Source organism: Macaca nemestrina, chromosome 11 (genome assembly GCF_043159975.1).
Source record: "Macaca nemestrina isolate mMacNem1 chromosome 11, mMacNem.hap1, whole genome shotgun sequence".
Taxonomy (NCBI): Eukaryota; Metazoa; Chordata; class Mammalia; order Primates; family Cercopithecidae; genus Macaca; species Macaca nemestrina.
The window spans coordinates 137,255,949-137,271,177 of NC_092135.1; the positions used below are offsets into that span (position 1 = coordinate 137,255,949).

Genomic DNA, 15,229 nt, shown 5'->3' on the forward strand with positions numbered 1-15,229 from the left:
TCCAGATGTACAAACACAGCCCCCACAGAAGGCAAAATTCAGAGTGGAAAGAGCAGATGGGAAAAGTATGCTGCTGGCCCTCACTGGGTCACTCTACAACCTAACACCCACCCCTCACTGGGCCGTGAGTTGCTCTACAACCTAACACCTGCTTTCAAGGCACTTACAAATGCTCCCGAAAGAAAAGTACTTTGAAAAATGCAGGGCAGAACTCACAGATGAAATTCACTGTGCATCTGGCATGCTTTATGGTTTTTAATATTTTTAAAAGTCTATTAGGAATCCTGCCAAATAGTCTTTAAAACGTTTAAATCAAACCAAAAGTCGGGCTGAATGCCCCTTGCTTTGATGTTAATATTGAATCCTGCAGCCCTGGATGAAGATAAATCCATGGACTCTGGTTCACCGGGGGAGCTAACCAAGGGTGGGCTGACACACACGCTATACTCACTGTCCCTGTCAGGGGGTGGGAGTCCCATTCCTGGCCTGCTTCTTAGAAACCCAGCACAGGCGAAGTGGCAAGAGTCACCACGGTGAGGCTCAGCTGCCCCTAGATCTTTCCCTATTCCCCATGTGCTGCCCCAGTGCCCTCCTGCACTCACTCCCTCTGCCCCCCACCTTCCGGAGTTCATGCCCCCACTCCCGCCCTCTGCCCAGCCTTCTGCGCCCGCACTCCCTCTCTCTGCCCAGCCTTCTGCACCCGCACTCAGCCTCCCTCCCTCTGCCCAGACTTCCGTGCCCGCACTCACTCTCTTTGCCCTTCTCCTTGTTCTTGAGCTGCTGCAGCTTCTGCTCCCGGTGCTGCTTCTCCAGCTCCTGCTCCTGGCGGTGCCTCTCCAGCTTCCGCTGGTGTTCCAGCAGCTCCTGCTGGTGCTTCATGGCCAGCATCTCCTGCTGTTGCTGCAAGCAGAAGGAGCAGACAAATGGTCAGAGCCCAGGCTCCACGCACAGAGACCCGATGAAGACCCAAGAAACCAGCCCAGGCCCCATGTGTCTGCCCTGGTATGGCCCTGGGCACTGCCCTGCCCTGCACTGCTGCTATTTCAGTCCAAAAAAGAAGTCAGGGCCATTCCAGGCTCTGGGCATCGTCTTACCTTTTAAGTGGAAAATATTAAAAACAAAAGCCACTGGCTTGCTAGAAGAAAATATGCAAGAAGAGTTATGTTATCTTGCAAGTTGGAAATGCTATTTTGAGAACAACTTAAAGACAGTGAAGAGAGCGTGAAATGGTACAACCACGTCAGAAAACTGCTGGGCACTTTCTTATAAAGTTAAACACACATCTGCCCTGAGACCCAGCAATCCCATTCCTAGCTATTTATCTGAAACACGGAAGCACACCCACAGAAAGCCTGTACAAGAATGTGCATGGGATTTTTGGTCACAGACCAGCCTCAACGCAACTCACACATTTCCTCGAAGGTGGACACTTGGACAAATGATGTGTATTCATTAAAGAGAACACCATCTATCCATAAAAAAGAATAACCTACGTGTACACAAGAAAACACAGGGGAACTGCTAAAGAGCAGGTGTTGGCAGAGGGTGAAAGAGCAGAGAGAAGAGGCGAGACTGGAAGACCCTCCACGGGGCCTCTGCACTCGCAGCTCCAGTTCCGCACATTCCACCACGGCCTGGCGTGGAAATACAGGTGGTTGGCCCTCAGTGTCTCCAGGCTCTGATCCTCCGTGGGCTCAATGAGTGGAGGTGAAACCCAAAAATATGGAGAGCTGACTATATTCACATGAAGTTCTAAAACAGAAAAAACGCACAAGGATAAACACATCAGAAGAAGGCTGCCTCTGAGGAGGTGAGGGAGGGCGGTGGGGGCCGAGGCCGGAGGAGACGCCCCAGTGGATGGAGTGTCCGACCTGTCGAGTGTCCACAGGGGAGGGCACAGTCGCCCAACAGCACCCTTAAGGGCTGGCATTCTGCTGAGTATAAGTTATATCTCATATTTCAAAAACTGACATAGACATAAAAATGTTTGTCTTAATAACAATTAAAAGGTAGAAGGTAAAATAAAAACTGCAGTATTTATGACATACAGATAAATTTTACATAAATGGTTGTTATACATTAATGAGAATATGACAGGCAGCCCACTAAAAAGTTGGGCAAAAAAGAACAGGAGATGCACAGAACTGTTTAAAGATAAATGGGGACAAATGTTCAAGATCGCTAGTGAACATTTCCCACGTCACTCACGGTATTAGAAAAGGTGAAAAGGAACAATTTGGCCTGGCGCTGGTGAGTGTGGGAAGGTGCAACTGACCAGACGCCCTGAGAGGGACTCCTGCAACCCCAGGGTACCTCTGTCCTGGGACCCAGCCCACGCTCTGGGGCTCCCGCACATCCTCCCGTTCCTCCAAGACGGCTCTGCTCTTGTTCGCACGCTCCAGGGTTCTGTCTGCACACAGTTTCCTCAGTTTCCACACAAGCCCCTGGGCCAGCCCAGGGGAAGTGCCAGGCCTCCACAGGTGTGAGGAGCTCTGCCACCTGCCTGCCGGGGAGAGCCTCTCCGCCACCCTCTGTGGCCCGCACGTGTCCCCCTCATGGTCTGTCTGCTGTCCCCAGTACTTGCTCAGTTACCAGTTGTCTCTTGTCCCATTGTCTTTTTTTATTTTAGACACAGGGTCTTGCTCTGTTGCCCAGGCTGGAGTGCAGTGGCACAATCATAGCTCACTGTAACCCAGACCTCCTGGGCTCAAGTGATCCTCCTACCTCAGACTCCCAAATAGATGGCAGTTAATTAAAAAAAAATTGTAGCAAACGGGTCCTACTATGTTGCCCAGGCTGGTCTCGAACTCCTGGGCTCAAGCCATTCTCCTACCTCAGCCTCCTGAGTAGCTGAGCCTACAGGTGCACACCACCGCACCCAGACACGTTTTTTTCTTTTTTGACGAAACAAGGTATTGCTCTGTTGCAGGGACTGGTCTCAAACTCCTGGGCTCAAGTGATCCTCCCGCCTTAGCTTCCCGAAGCTCTGGGATGAGGGGCGTGAGCTGCCTCACCCGGCCACTGTTGGGATGCTTTTTGTTGGTCTTGCTCCGCTTACGGAGGGAGAGGGGATGGTGAGAGGGTTCGGGGTGAGCAGGCATCCTGGCAACCAGAGTGGCCCAAGGAACTTTCTGTGGAGGAAACTTAGTGAATCAGGGGCTCTGGGCTGGCTCCAGAGTGGGGCTTCTCCCAGCTGGTGGTTCTGCCTGGGGGATGAGGCTCAGGCCAGGGAAAGGATGAGCAAGGCATAGAGTGGGGTGTGCGTGCGAGGCAGCCACTGGACGCCCGTGCTCCATGAGTGACCGTGCTGGCACAGCAGGACTGGTGCCCACGGGATGCCACCCGCGCCACACTGTTGTCCCTGTGTATTCTTCAATCCCTCTACGGCAGGTGTGCCCACCTCCGGCCGTGGATGGGTGGCAGTCCCTGGCCTGTTAGGAAGTGGGCCACAAAGCAGGAGGTAAGTGGCAGCCTAGGGAGCATTCCCATCAGAGCGCGAGCTCCTGCCGGATCAGCGGCGGCATCAGATTCTCTCAGGAGTGTGACCCTGTTGTGAACTGTGTGTGGGGGATCCAGGATGCACGCTCCTTATGAGACTCGAAAGCCTGATGATCTGAGGTGGTGGAAGTTTCATCCCAAAACCATCCTCTTGCACCCCCCACCCCTGTCCATGGAAAAAACCACCTTCCATGAAACCAGAGTCCCTGGTGCCAAAAAGGTCGGGACCGACTGCTGCCCTACAACAGATGTACGTCACTTCAGAGCAAAGGAAAATGACAGTGGCTGAGGAAAGCAGGTGAAAAGGATTACAAAGTCGGCAGAGGCAACCCTGACAGAGTCGGGCCAGCAGGGACGGGGGCCTGGGTCCCTGAGATGCCACAGCCTGAGAACCCACCACGCAGTGTGCTCAGGGCGGGAGGCGGCACGAGCCTTCAGCTACAGGGCCTGCTTCTCCAGGACAACAGGGCCGCCTGCACGGAGAGACAAGCACATCAACCTGCTTGTGCACACAAGTGTGTGTTCTGAATGTCAGTGTGTGTGCAAGGGAGTGAGCACGTGTGTTCCAGGCGCCTGTGAGTGTGCAAGGACGCTGCCCTTCTCTGTGGGCACTGAACCTCAGTGGTGTCGGCGAGGTGATGGGGGCGGGCAGTGTGTGTCCGGGAACATCTCTGGCATCTTGCTGGGTCCTTCTTCACATAAGAGGCCGGAGCCGACTGGCGAGCTCCACACCCTTGCTGCCCCTGCAGAGCCAGCTCCCAGGTGGCTACCACACCCTGTCCTGCGAGAGCCTGGAGGTCCAGCTCAGCCCCCAGGCACCCGGCACACACACCTTTCAGACCCCTAGGCTTCTGGGAAGATCCAGGCTGCAAAAACAGCCTGGCCGAAGCCCTTTCGTGGTCACAGGTGGTGCAGGGGAGGAGGAATGGCCCCACCAGGGACATCAATCCCCCTTCCTGGGCCTCGCTTCCCACTGCTGAGGACTCAGCCAGTTTCCACGACCACCCAGAGCCACTTGTAAATGGGGAAGGAAAGAAAGGATTTCAGCTTGCTCACAACCTCTTCCTACTCAAGATGAGACATGCCAGTCACCCCGCGTGTCTGTGACTTGTGTGAAATTCGAATCACATCATGTCCACAATGTTAAATGTAACATCAACTGTATAATTTTGTAAGGTAAAACTCTTCATTCTTCCATTCTGTAAGTAAAGCCCCAGCCCAGACAAGGGACAGAGACATGCACTGGCCAACCAGATGGCATTCAGCAACCTCAAACTTGCGGTGACAGTGAATAAGCAAAATGAACATGACTGCCTGTCATGAGTGCCCCATGTGGATGGAAGGGTGTCCTGGGCTGCTGCCCCCACCCTGAGGAAGGGTCCCCAGGCAGAAACCGCCTGCCCATTGCAATGCCTCCGGCAGACAGCTCTGGAGTGAGGCCGCCCCAGCCTCCAGGATAGAGACCGCGGTGCTGGTCTTTCCCGGCCCACCTGAGCTGGGCCATTACAGCCTGCAGCCCACAGCCAGCCTCCCTCCCCACTGCCCCATGGTGGCAGAAGTGGCTGGATGGCAGAGCCCCACAGGAATCGCGTTGAGTCCAGGGCAGTGGGACCTCGGGCTTTAGGTAGGGCTGCCCAGTCACACTTGTGGTCACACACAGCGAGAATTTATGGCAGCAGAGAGAGCAGGTCAGCATCCAGACATTGGGGACAGGACCTGCCTGCTCTCCCCACAGACAAAAAGCCCTGTCCACAAACACACCCACCCACCTACAGCCCTCACAAAGCGGGTGGGACTCAATTCCAGCCAGGAGCACGGGGGTAGAAAAGCCGGAGAGGTGGTGGGAGGTAGGCCCACACCCAGGGAAAGAGGGAGAAGGGGAGGGGCTGAGGCACGACCCTACCCAGGCAGGTGCACCCGCGGGCTGCCTTCCAGCATGAGTGCTGCTCCTGGCAGATGTGCGGGCACAGGCAAGGCAGGAGGCCTGGGTGGGCTGAGGGAGAGGGGGCTCCTACCATGCCTGGCAGCAGCGCGTGCAGGAGGGGCGGGGAGGGCCATCAGGGCTGGGCTGCACACACCAAGCATCTCACCTGTATCTTTCCCATGGCAAACCCTTAATTCCGAACAACACACTTAAATGAACTTCTGGGGGATGGTGGGATAAACGTAAGCAAGCTATTGCCACGTCCTTCATCTGGGCAGCGCTGGCCTCTGAAGACTCACAGGTGGTCTGCGGCATGCTGGCTGGAGGGCAGGCTGCCTGGCCAAGAAACCCTGCTCCGCCCGCTTGCTCGCTGCCAGCACACTTCCACCTAAATATTTAAGCTGTCCGTGCTGGGTTAAACGTGGGACCTGCCCCAAGGGTTCCTGTGAGGACTGGAAGAGGTGGCATGGGGAGAACGCTCAGAAGAGCTGGCCTGGGTTCGCCTCCGTGCAGCCTGGTCGTCATCAAACCGTCACTTTCAAAAGATGTCGCCTAGAGAGGCCGACTTCCTGCAGACACTAGATGTTATTCTAAGGTAAAATCAGGCCCCCTCAAGACTAGGGAGATACTGCCCAGAGCACACCTTCCTAACACAGTGTTCCTCGCGCCACACGCAAGCAAAGTCCCTCTCCCAGGACAAACACCTGGGCGTGCACAGGTTCAGGACTCTGTCTTGGGGTGCCGGAGCTGTGTACACAGGTAGAGGTGCCCCGAGGGCGTCCCTGGGCCACTGTCTGCAGACCGGGAATGCCACCGGCAGGTTAACCTATAAACGGCAGGTTAACCTATAAACGTACAACCCACAGGGCTTCGGGGCCCTTCTCAGCTCAGAAAACAAACACAATCCTTTGTTGAACTGATCTCCTCGTTATGGCAAGCCCGTCCCCTCTGGCTGTCACCTGCACAGGGCCCCCTGGCTCCCTCCCTCCTGCTGCTCAGAGCTCACTCAGGGCGGAAACAGAGCGGACAGATGCAGCCTAATGCGGTCCCACAGTATCTACTTGTCAGCCAGAACCCAGAAGGAAAGTGAGCTCTTTCCACCATCATTTCAAAAAGAATGAAAACAACAACCATGGCTGCTGGGGATTAAAATTCACAGGAAGGCAAAACTCCCAGAAGCACGACTGTGGTGGAGTTTTAATGAAACCAGCAGCCACAAACGGTGACTGATTCCCTAACTGCCCCCGGCAACGCTGTGTGATCTCACGCTTCGCTTGTGCAGGGAGGCATTCCACCTTATTAGATTTAAAACAGATTATCTGCAGAGCAAAGCCTGCAAAGTGAAAGCCGTCAGGACAAACTGGATTTCAACACTCCTTGTTTACAGCACAACCTCAGACGTCAGGCCTGTTTCTTCATCTTCTGACACAGGGACCCTCTGCCCTTGGCGCTCTTGGAAAATGCTGACGAACCACAAGGGAAGATGGCCATTGCACTCTTCTTCACTCCCGCCCCACACCCTGGCATCGTGAAGAGGTACTTATTCTTCGTGGGGCACCCTCAGTTGGTTTCCGGAGGGCAGGTGCGTCACTGGAGTACCGAATTCAGGCTTCGAAAAACAGGACTTCGAGATGCGCTTATTTTTAAGTGAGCTAAAATTGTCTGCAACTAATCCCTCACTAACATTTCACGTTAGACTACTCCGTGGGGGAAGGGCTGTTGGGAAGCAATTTTTTGCAGACTGAAACTATGATGATCAATTTAAAATAAGATGACTACGACCTCGTTCTAACAAAAGCAAAAACAAAACCAATCGTAGCTGATCCTATTACTCTAACCAGACTTTAACTCTACTTGAAGCGTACACTGAACTCTGAACCAAATATAGGAGCCCCAGAATTTAGCTGCTTTGACTCTGACTTCAGAATTTAATATACAAATATTCAAGGGGTAACCCAAAAAGATTTTCACTTTAAAAAGTAAACTTCTGAGTTTCTTGTGTCTCTTTTTCAACTTGCCAGGGGAGCAGCCCCAGAGTATGGAGACGCTGCACCCACATACAGCGGCAGGCGCCAGGAGGAAAGGGCAGAAGAGTGGACGCCACGGATGGTAAGCTGCCACCCATGGATGGGAACACCAGGTGCAGACCAGCCGCGGCACCCATGGCTCTCCAGGTGTGTGCCCATGTGCCCCATGGGTCGACAGACCCCACTGCCACGTGCGTGCGCCTCTGCTTAGCTTGGGAGGCAGCTCATGCTAAGCAAAGGTGCGCACAAAGTCTTCTCGTCTATTCTTAACCCTCACCCGGAGGTACCACAGAGGGACTCTGCTCTAAACCAAGGGTGAGCTCCCGTCCCCGCCTCCCCACCGCACCTCTGTCCTGGCATGGAGCCCTGGATCAGGTATTCAGCACAGCCCAGGTGAGCTCTGAGGCTCACTGACGGCTGCCTCAGGTGACCGGAAAGCTGGGCCTGGGCAACATCTCTTCGGCTTCCTCGGCCAGATATTAAAGAGAGTAAGGATCATGGCCCACGCTCCCAGTGCCAGAAAACTAGGTTCCTTTCCATGTTAGTCCCTCCCCGAAAGGAAGAGTCACATTATCAACTAAACAGCTCTGAAAACTCTCTCCTACCCACCGTGCTCTCCACAGCACAAGTCACACAGACACACACACACACCACACACACACACGCACACGCACACATGAAAAAGAGGCCAGCCTTGCTAGTAAAAAAAAAAAGACATGCACACTAAAACAGTGTGTAAATGATTTTTATTTTTCATGCATTCACCTGGGAATACTCTGAAGTTAGGGAAGAAAAGGCACGCCTTCCACCACTGCAGGGAGAAAGGGTAAAAGCCTTGCAGGAGGGCGATGTGCAACCTACATACAAAACGTGCCCTGTACATGCCCTGGAGGCTGTGCCCTATGGTGGGGGGGGCGTCCCTCAGTGTCTGCCCTGGAGGCTGTGCCCTATGCGGGGGTCCCACAGTGTCTGCCCTGGAGGCTGTGCCCTATTGTGGGGGCCCTCAGTGTCTGCCCTGGAGGCTGTGCCCTATGTGGGGGGGGGTCCCTCAGTGTCTGCCCTGGAGGCTGTGCCCTATATGGGGGGGTCCCTCAGTGTCTGCCCTGGAGGCTGTGCCCTATGGTGGGGGGGTCCCTCAGTGTCTGCCCTGGAGGCTGTGCCCTATGCGGGGGTCCCACAGTGTCTGCCCTGGAGGTTATGCCCTATTGTGGGGGCCCTCAGTGTCTGCCCTGGAGGCTGTGCCCTATGTGGGGGGGGGGGTCCCTCAGTGTCTACCCTGGAGGCTGTGCCCTATATGGGGGGGGGTCCCTCAGTGTCTGCCCTGGAGGCTGTGCCCTATGGTGGGGGGGGTCCCTCAGTGTCTGCCCTGGAGGCTGTGCCCTATGGTGGGGGGGGTCCCTCAGTGTCTGCCCTGGAGGCTGTGCCCTATTGTGGGGTCCCTCAGTGTCTGCCCTGGAGGCTGTGCCCTATGCAGGGGGGGAGGCCCTCAGTGTCTGCCCTGGAGGCTGTGCCCTATGTGGGGGGGGGTCCCTCAGTGTCTGCCCTGGAGGCTGTGCCCTATGGTGGGGGGGTCCCTCAGTGTCTGCCCTGGAGGCTGTGCCCTATGCGGGGGTCCCACAGTGTCTGCCCTGGAGGCTATGCCCTATTGTGGGGGCCCTCAGTGTCTGCCCTGGAGGCTGTGCCCTATGTGGGGGGGGGTCCCTCAGTGTCTGCCCTGGAGGCTGTGCCCTATTGTGGGGTCCCTCAGTGTCTGCCCTGGAGGCTGTGCCCTATGCAAGGGGGGGGCCCTCAGTGTCTGCCCTGGAGGCTGTGCCCTATGTGGGGGGGGTCCCTCAGTGTCTGCCCTGGAGGCTGTGCCCTATTGTGGGGGTCACTCGGTGTCTGTCCTGGAGGCTGTGTCCTATGGGGGGGCCCTCAGTGTCTGTCCTGGAGGCTGTGCCCTATAAGAGGGGAGCCCCAGTGCCTTCTGGGGAGAGGTGCACCCCATGGGGGGTGCCCTGTATCTCCTAGGGAGAGATGTGCCCTATAGAGGTGCCCCAGTGTCTTCTGGGGAGAGGAATGCCCTACAGGGGATGCCCTGTATCTCCTGGGGAGAGGTCTGCCCAATGAGGGGTGCCCTGTGTCTCTGGGGGAGAAGTGTGGCCTGCAGGGGGTGCCCCATGCCCCCTGGGGAGGTGTACCCTAACTCCTGGGGAGAAGTGTGCCCTCTGGGGGTGCCACGTGCCTCCTGGGGAGAGATGCGCCCTGCAGGGGGTGCCCCATGTTTCCTGGGGAGAGGTGCGCCCTGCAGGGGGTGCTGGGGCCCAGGCTTGTGCTTGGGGGTCTCCCACATGCCCCTGCTCTGTTACTCGCTGGCCTGGGGCATGCTCTAGCCATAGCATCGTGGCCTGTCCTTGGACCCTCTCTGGGTACCTATGTTTGTATTCTCCCTCTCCATACACTTCTGGGAGGCATTGATCAGAAATGCAAGAGACAGGCCGGGTGTGATGGCTCACGCCTGTAAACCCAGCACTTTGGGAGGCCGAGGCAGGCAAATCACTTGAGGTCAGGAGTTTGAGCCCAGCCTGGCCAACATGGGAAAACCCTGTCTCTACCAAAAATACAAAAATTAGCAGCCAGGTGTGGTGGTGCATGCTGGTAATCCCAGCCACTCAGGAGGCTGAGGCATGAGAATCGCTTGAACCTGGGAGGAGAAGATTGCAGTGAGCTGAGATGGCACCACCGCACTCCAGCCTGGGTGACAGCTGAGCGAGACTGCCTCAAAAAACAAACAAACAAAAACACAGAAGTACCAGAGAGAAACTTCCACGCTCATCTGGGATCCGCTTTTAGGTGGAAAAGCACTGTCCGAGAAGGAGAGGCGAGGCTGGGTCTAAACCACCACAAAGAGCCAGGAAACAGGAAGGTCCACGGGGACCACGAGCACTAAAACTCTCCTAAAAGATCCTCTTTACCCAACATTAATAATTTAAGTTATATTTTTAAAATGATTCCCTTTTCAATTATAAAACTCTATTCAAATTCACTGATGATTTAATGACACTAATTAGATTTTGTGTTCAAGAAATCTGTCTGACAAACACCATTGCCAAATGTCACTAACAATATGATGGCTTATAAAGAGTTTAAATCATCCAAACAAAAGCCTCCTAAAGTAATGAAACCACTATGTAGTTCAAATGGCTTTTATAACCTCTATTTCAATGAAGAAATAAATGATTAAAATGCAAAGAGAAAGGCAACCTTGAACTTCTTTCTGTGCTTTTGAGACCCTGGCCCAGAGACTGGCTCCAGAGTCATGGTTCTGGGGTCTCCGGCCATCTTTCAGAGGGTCTGCCACTGGGGGTGGTGGGGTGGGCTCTCCCAGGGACCCCTCCAGGAATGAGGAGCATGGCCTGAAGGCCCGGCCCGTAGGAGCGACGTGAGGACTGGGATCAGGGTGCTTTCTTCCAAGCAGTGAAGCCAGCTCCTGGGGCACCAGGAGAGGAGAGGCAGAGGGGTTCTGGAGGTGGGACCTGGCCTCGCCCTGAGGTGGCAGCACTGACCCCAACTCAAGTGTCTTCTTTATTTCTTTTGGCCTCCTAGGACTACCGTGAGGAGCCCCGGTCAAACACACAGGGCTTAGGCTTACTTCTCAGCTTCTCATCTATGCCTTCTTCTTGTAAAAGCTACACATGCAACCAGCATGGAATGAGACATCAACAATCCCATCTCCTTAACCTCACTCTGCACCGACACCCGTGGCAGCTTTGGGGTGGTCTCCTAATAATGCGCTGTGAATGCTGCAGCTGGATCAACGGCGAGGACTGCAGGGCTCACCGGGGCACAGTGACAACAGGAAAAATGGAATTCAGCAGGAGCCCCCGAGGCCATCCTCAGCTAGGAACTGTGTTGGGCTGCAGGAATGCAGCAAAGCTGGAGTGAGCCAGCGGTCCTCATGTCCCCCAGGCAGGCGGGACCAGCGGCCGACGGGGGCTTCTGAGAGGTACAGGGCAGTGCCTGGGTCAAGACTGTTGTTGGGGAGTCCTCAGGCTTGACATGGGGTCGCCAACATGCAGAATACAAAGGAGTTACGACACTCATCTTAAAAAATTATTTCTAGGAGTCATAGAACGTGAGCCTATGGCGCCAAAACAAAATAACACGAGTGGCCTCTTGAGGGCTGCTTTGGCCGGTCACGGAAAGGCCCGTGAGCTGAAGCCCTGGGTGGGCTGCAGAGATTGCCTGCAGTGACTCCCCCTGACCCGCGCCTTCTGCCTGGCACGCACCTGTTTCCTGCAGCCAGCTTGAAAACTCTTCTTGAAAACTCTTCTCCCAGGCTTGAAAAACAGCAGCCAGTTGCAGTTGCCCATGGTCAGGGCTGTGAGGGAGGCAAGCCTGGCCTGTCCACAGCACAGAGCGGCGCCATCAGTAAAGTGAAGACTGAGTCCTCTCTGTGTTCCGCCTGCCAGGAATGTTGGGATCACAGGGATCCCGAAGTGTGTGGTGCTTGTGGAGCTCTCAACTGCTCCACCCTAAACTCGAGTGGGCTTGTTAAAGTGGACAGGGTCCCAGTGGAGGCTGGTGGGCCAATCTCCACAGGGACAAGTGACGTGTTTGTTACACATGGCTGCTAGGTTGCTCTGAATTCTGAAGACAAAAACGATAAAGCATGGACTGAAAGAGCTCAGGAAAGTGTCCTCTCCTTGGTTTGTCGAACACTGACATTAGCAGGCCAGTGCGTCGGGAAAAAGCAGCAGCAACAACTCCCAAGCCAACAAATGTCAAGGCAATGGTGCAAAGTCCAAAGACCCAGAGCCCCCAAGCAGCCCCTCAGGGTTCAGCCAGAAACCTCCCAGCCCCTGTTCCCTCAAGGCCAGAGGGGGCCGAGGACAGAGCTCTCAGGGCTCACCTTTGAAGCACAGGCACTCACAGAATGGTTTGGCACCCATGAGAGGGGACACGGAGCTGTCCCTGAGCCTGTCCTCCAGGGCCAGCCCAGCTTTGGGATGCAGCCTCCCCTGCAATCTGCCACTAAGTCTACAGACAACTGATACTACTTTACTTCCATTTCTCAACAGTGATTATGAAATAAAGACACTGAACAAAGTGTCTGACATATAAAGGAAACTGGGATCCTGTGGTCAAGAGAATTACCAGCTAGGGCAGAAACAGAAGGACGCACCCCTAAGCTTCTCTGCATACTAGGTGGACACAGTAATATCTGCATGTGGGCTAACGCCAGGTAGCCAAGACCTCAGCTGAACAACTTCTACCCACGGACCACGTGAGCATCTCAGAAGCACCAGGTAGCATATGGTCATAGGCTTTTGATGCTCTACATCTGTGCTGTCCAACAGGTGCCATGAACCACGTGTGGCTCAAAATGCAGCTGGCCCGAATGGAGACATGCTCTGTGTCTAGGCCCCAGTGACTTGCCAAGACTTAGCAAGAACAACAACGGCAGCCGTGTTGGTGGCGGCCTGCCACTTCCCAGATCAGGCCATGAGAGACCCTGTGGCTTCCATGTTGGCCATGCTTCCTCTCGGGTTGCTCCCTCTGGGAAGCCGGCTGCTATGCTGTGAGCAGCCCTGTGGACGAGGACCTCAGGCCTCTTGCCTGCGGCCATGTGAGCGGGCCTGAATGGAGCTCCTCCCGCCTCAGTCCAGTCAGCCCTGCAGATGAGACCATAGCCCTGTCTGACATCTTAACAGCAACATAATGGGAAACCCCATCAGCTAAGCTGCTCTAGGATTCCTGACCCACAGAGCAAGATGACGCAAGCTTGCTATTTTAAACTGCTAAGTGTTGGAGTAATTTTATCACACAGATATACATGACTTAATCTGGTTTTGTGGGATTTTTCACTTTGTTTAATGTGACCACTAGAATATTTAAAATTACTGGTGGAATTTTAATATACTCATGTATATTTCTATTAGACAGTGTTGCTCTAAATGGTTTTAAATGCAGTGACAGCATATTATAATCACAGATATCATAACTAGCCTGCCAACTACATAATATAACTTTGCTACATATCACTAGTACATATTTCCAATTGATTTAATTTTAAAATATGGCATCAGATTAAATATTCGTAGAGAGTAAGTACCAAAAAAGTCTTTGTTTTTTCCTTACTGTATTTAAATTAAAATAAAATATTATCTTTTTCTAGTTATAAAAGGTTAGTAGAGAAAACAGAAAATATAGAGAAGTCCTAAGAAAAAAAAAAACACACAGATTTGTCAATACAGCTCCCAGCAACGATCATTAAGGTTCTGGTGCTTCTTCCCTTTGGTAGGTTTTCTATTTCTGGGCACGTTTCAGATGAAATTAGGTGATAAGCATTTTTCCTATTTGGAATATGCTTCCACACAATGACTTGAGACCGCTGTTCCCACTCAGCACCACATCCCGTGTAATACACGGAAGTGCTGCCCGCGGTTTGTCGCCTCCTGCAGGAACCTCGCTTCATGCCTGGGGCCCCGGCACACGCCGCAGAGACAGAGGCCTGGAGTCACGGGAGTTCAGGGTGCCGGAGGCCTGGCCCACCCGCACCTACACGTGCAGCGCCTCACCTTGATGTGCTCGTGGAGCTGCGCCTCGTGCTGCCGGGAGAGCTGCTCGTGCTGCCTCTGGAACTCGGCGATGAGGATCTGCCTCTGGATCTGCTGCTTCTGCTTGAGCGCCAGGAGCTCCTGCTGTAGCTGCTGCTCCCGCAGGGCGGGCTCTGCCACAGGCAGCGAGAACTGGTGGTCCAGGCGCAGGTCCATGGGCACTGCCGAGGGGGCCACTTGTAGAGGCAGCGCCGTGGCCACATCCACTGTGAGAAGAACAAGCAGGAGAGCCGGTCACTGCCACCCTCAGCCGTCCCCGGACCCCAGAGCCCCTGACCAACACACTAGCCACCTTCACGGGGGGCCTGTGGACATTTGAGGATTAGATACCCCTCCACCCCTTTCCCCCTCTGGCCCAACAAACTCAAAATGCAAGACTCAGAGGCCTCTGGGGCCCATTCCTCAAGGACAAAAACCACAAAAGCCTCTGGAAGGTCAGACCAGGACACACTCCACAATCCCTGTTCCTTCTTCCACCCTCCCCGGGAGGCTGGCTCTCAGAGGACCCCGCTACAGGCCCGGAGGCCTTGCTGACGTCATTTCTAGAAGTCAGTAATGAGAAAAATAAAGAAAAAGTTTCTGGCTGGCCAAGGAAAAGAGCGGGCGCCAGCCCTCAGCTAGGAAGACTGCCTGCTCTGCTCCTCTTCCTCCTCTCCTATCGAAGCCACTGCGCTGCTCTGTGAGAGCCACAAGAACAGTGTGTGCCCCAGAAGTGGTCCAGACAGACGCTCGAGACCCGGAGCCCGTTTCCATGGCGAGACAAGTGCCCCCTTGGAAAACATGTTTACCAGACACAGCCAATGAGACGTGCTCCTGGCTCTTGGCACAAATGCGTTCCTCTGGGCATGCGTTTCTGCACCTCGCAAAGAAATGGATTTTCTGCCCTGTACTAATGTGCTATTGAGAAAAGGCTACAAGTAATTTTGATGAGGAACAGAAGCTGAATCAATTTCATCACTTACAAATCAATACCAAATGAAAGTGAGAAAAGTAACACAGGAAGAAGGGTAGGTTTAAATTACAATTATCACAAACAGCCCTACGTGCGTACCCCTTTTACGGCAGGTCCCTATTCTGAAAGCATGCAATGCGTGCGGGCACTCACTCTGAGCCAGCACTGCTCCTGGCACAGCCCAGGGACATCCTAGTGTCACTTCGCAGACACGTGGCTCTGCCGAAAA

General features: G+C 54.3%; 1 protein-coding gene across 17 annotated transcripts in view; it reads right to left on the bottom strand.

Moving 5' to 3' along the window:
• The window catches only part of LOC105473807 (histone deacetylase 4), a 354,143-nt gene that overhangs the window by 134,641 nt on the left and 204,273 nt on the right, over positions 1 to 15,229 (bottom strand). For all 17 annotated transcript variants that reach the window (XM_071073705.1, XM_011727858.2, XM_011727860.3 and 14 more), the window contains 2 exons: positions 14,010 to 14,254; positions 750 to 900 (listed from right to left, as the gene is read on the bottom strand). In XM_071073705.1, the coding sequence (XP_070929806.1) occupies positions 750 to 900; positions 14,010 to 14,254 (396 nt within the window). The remainder of the gene's footprint in view (positions 1 to 749; positions 901 to 14,009; positions 14,255 to 15,229) is intronic.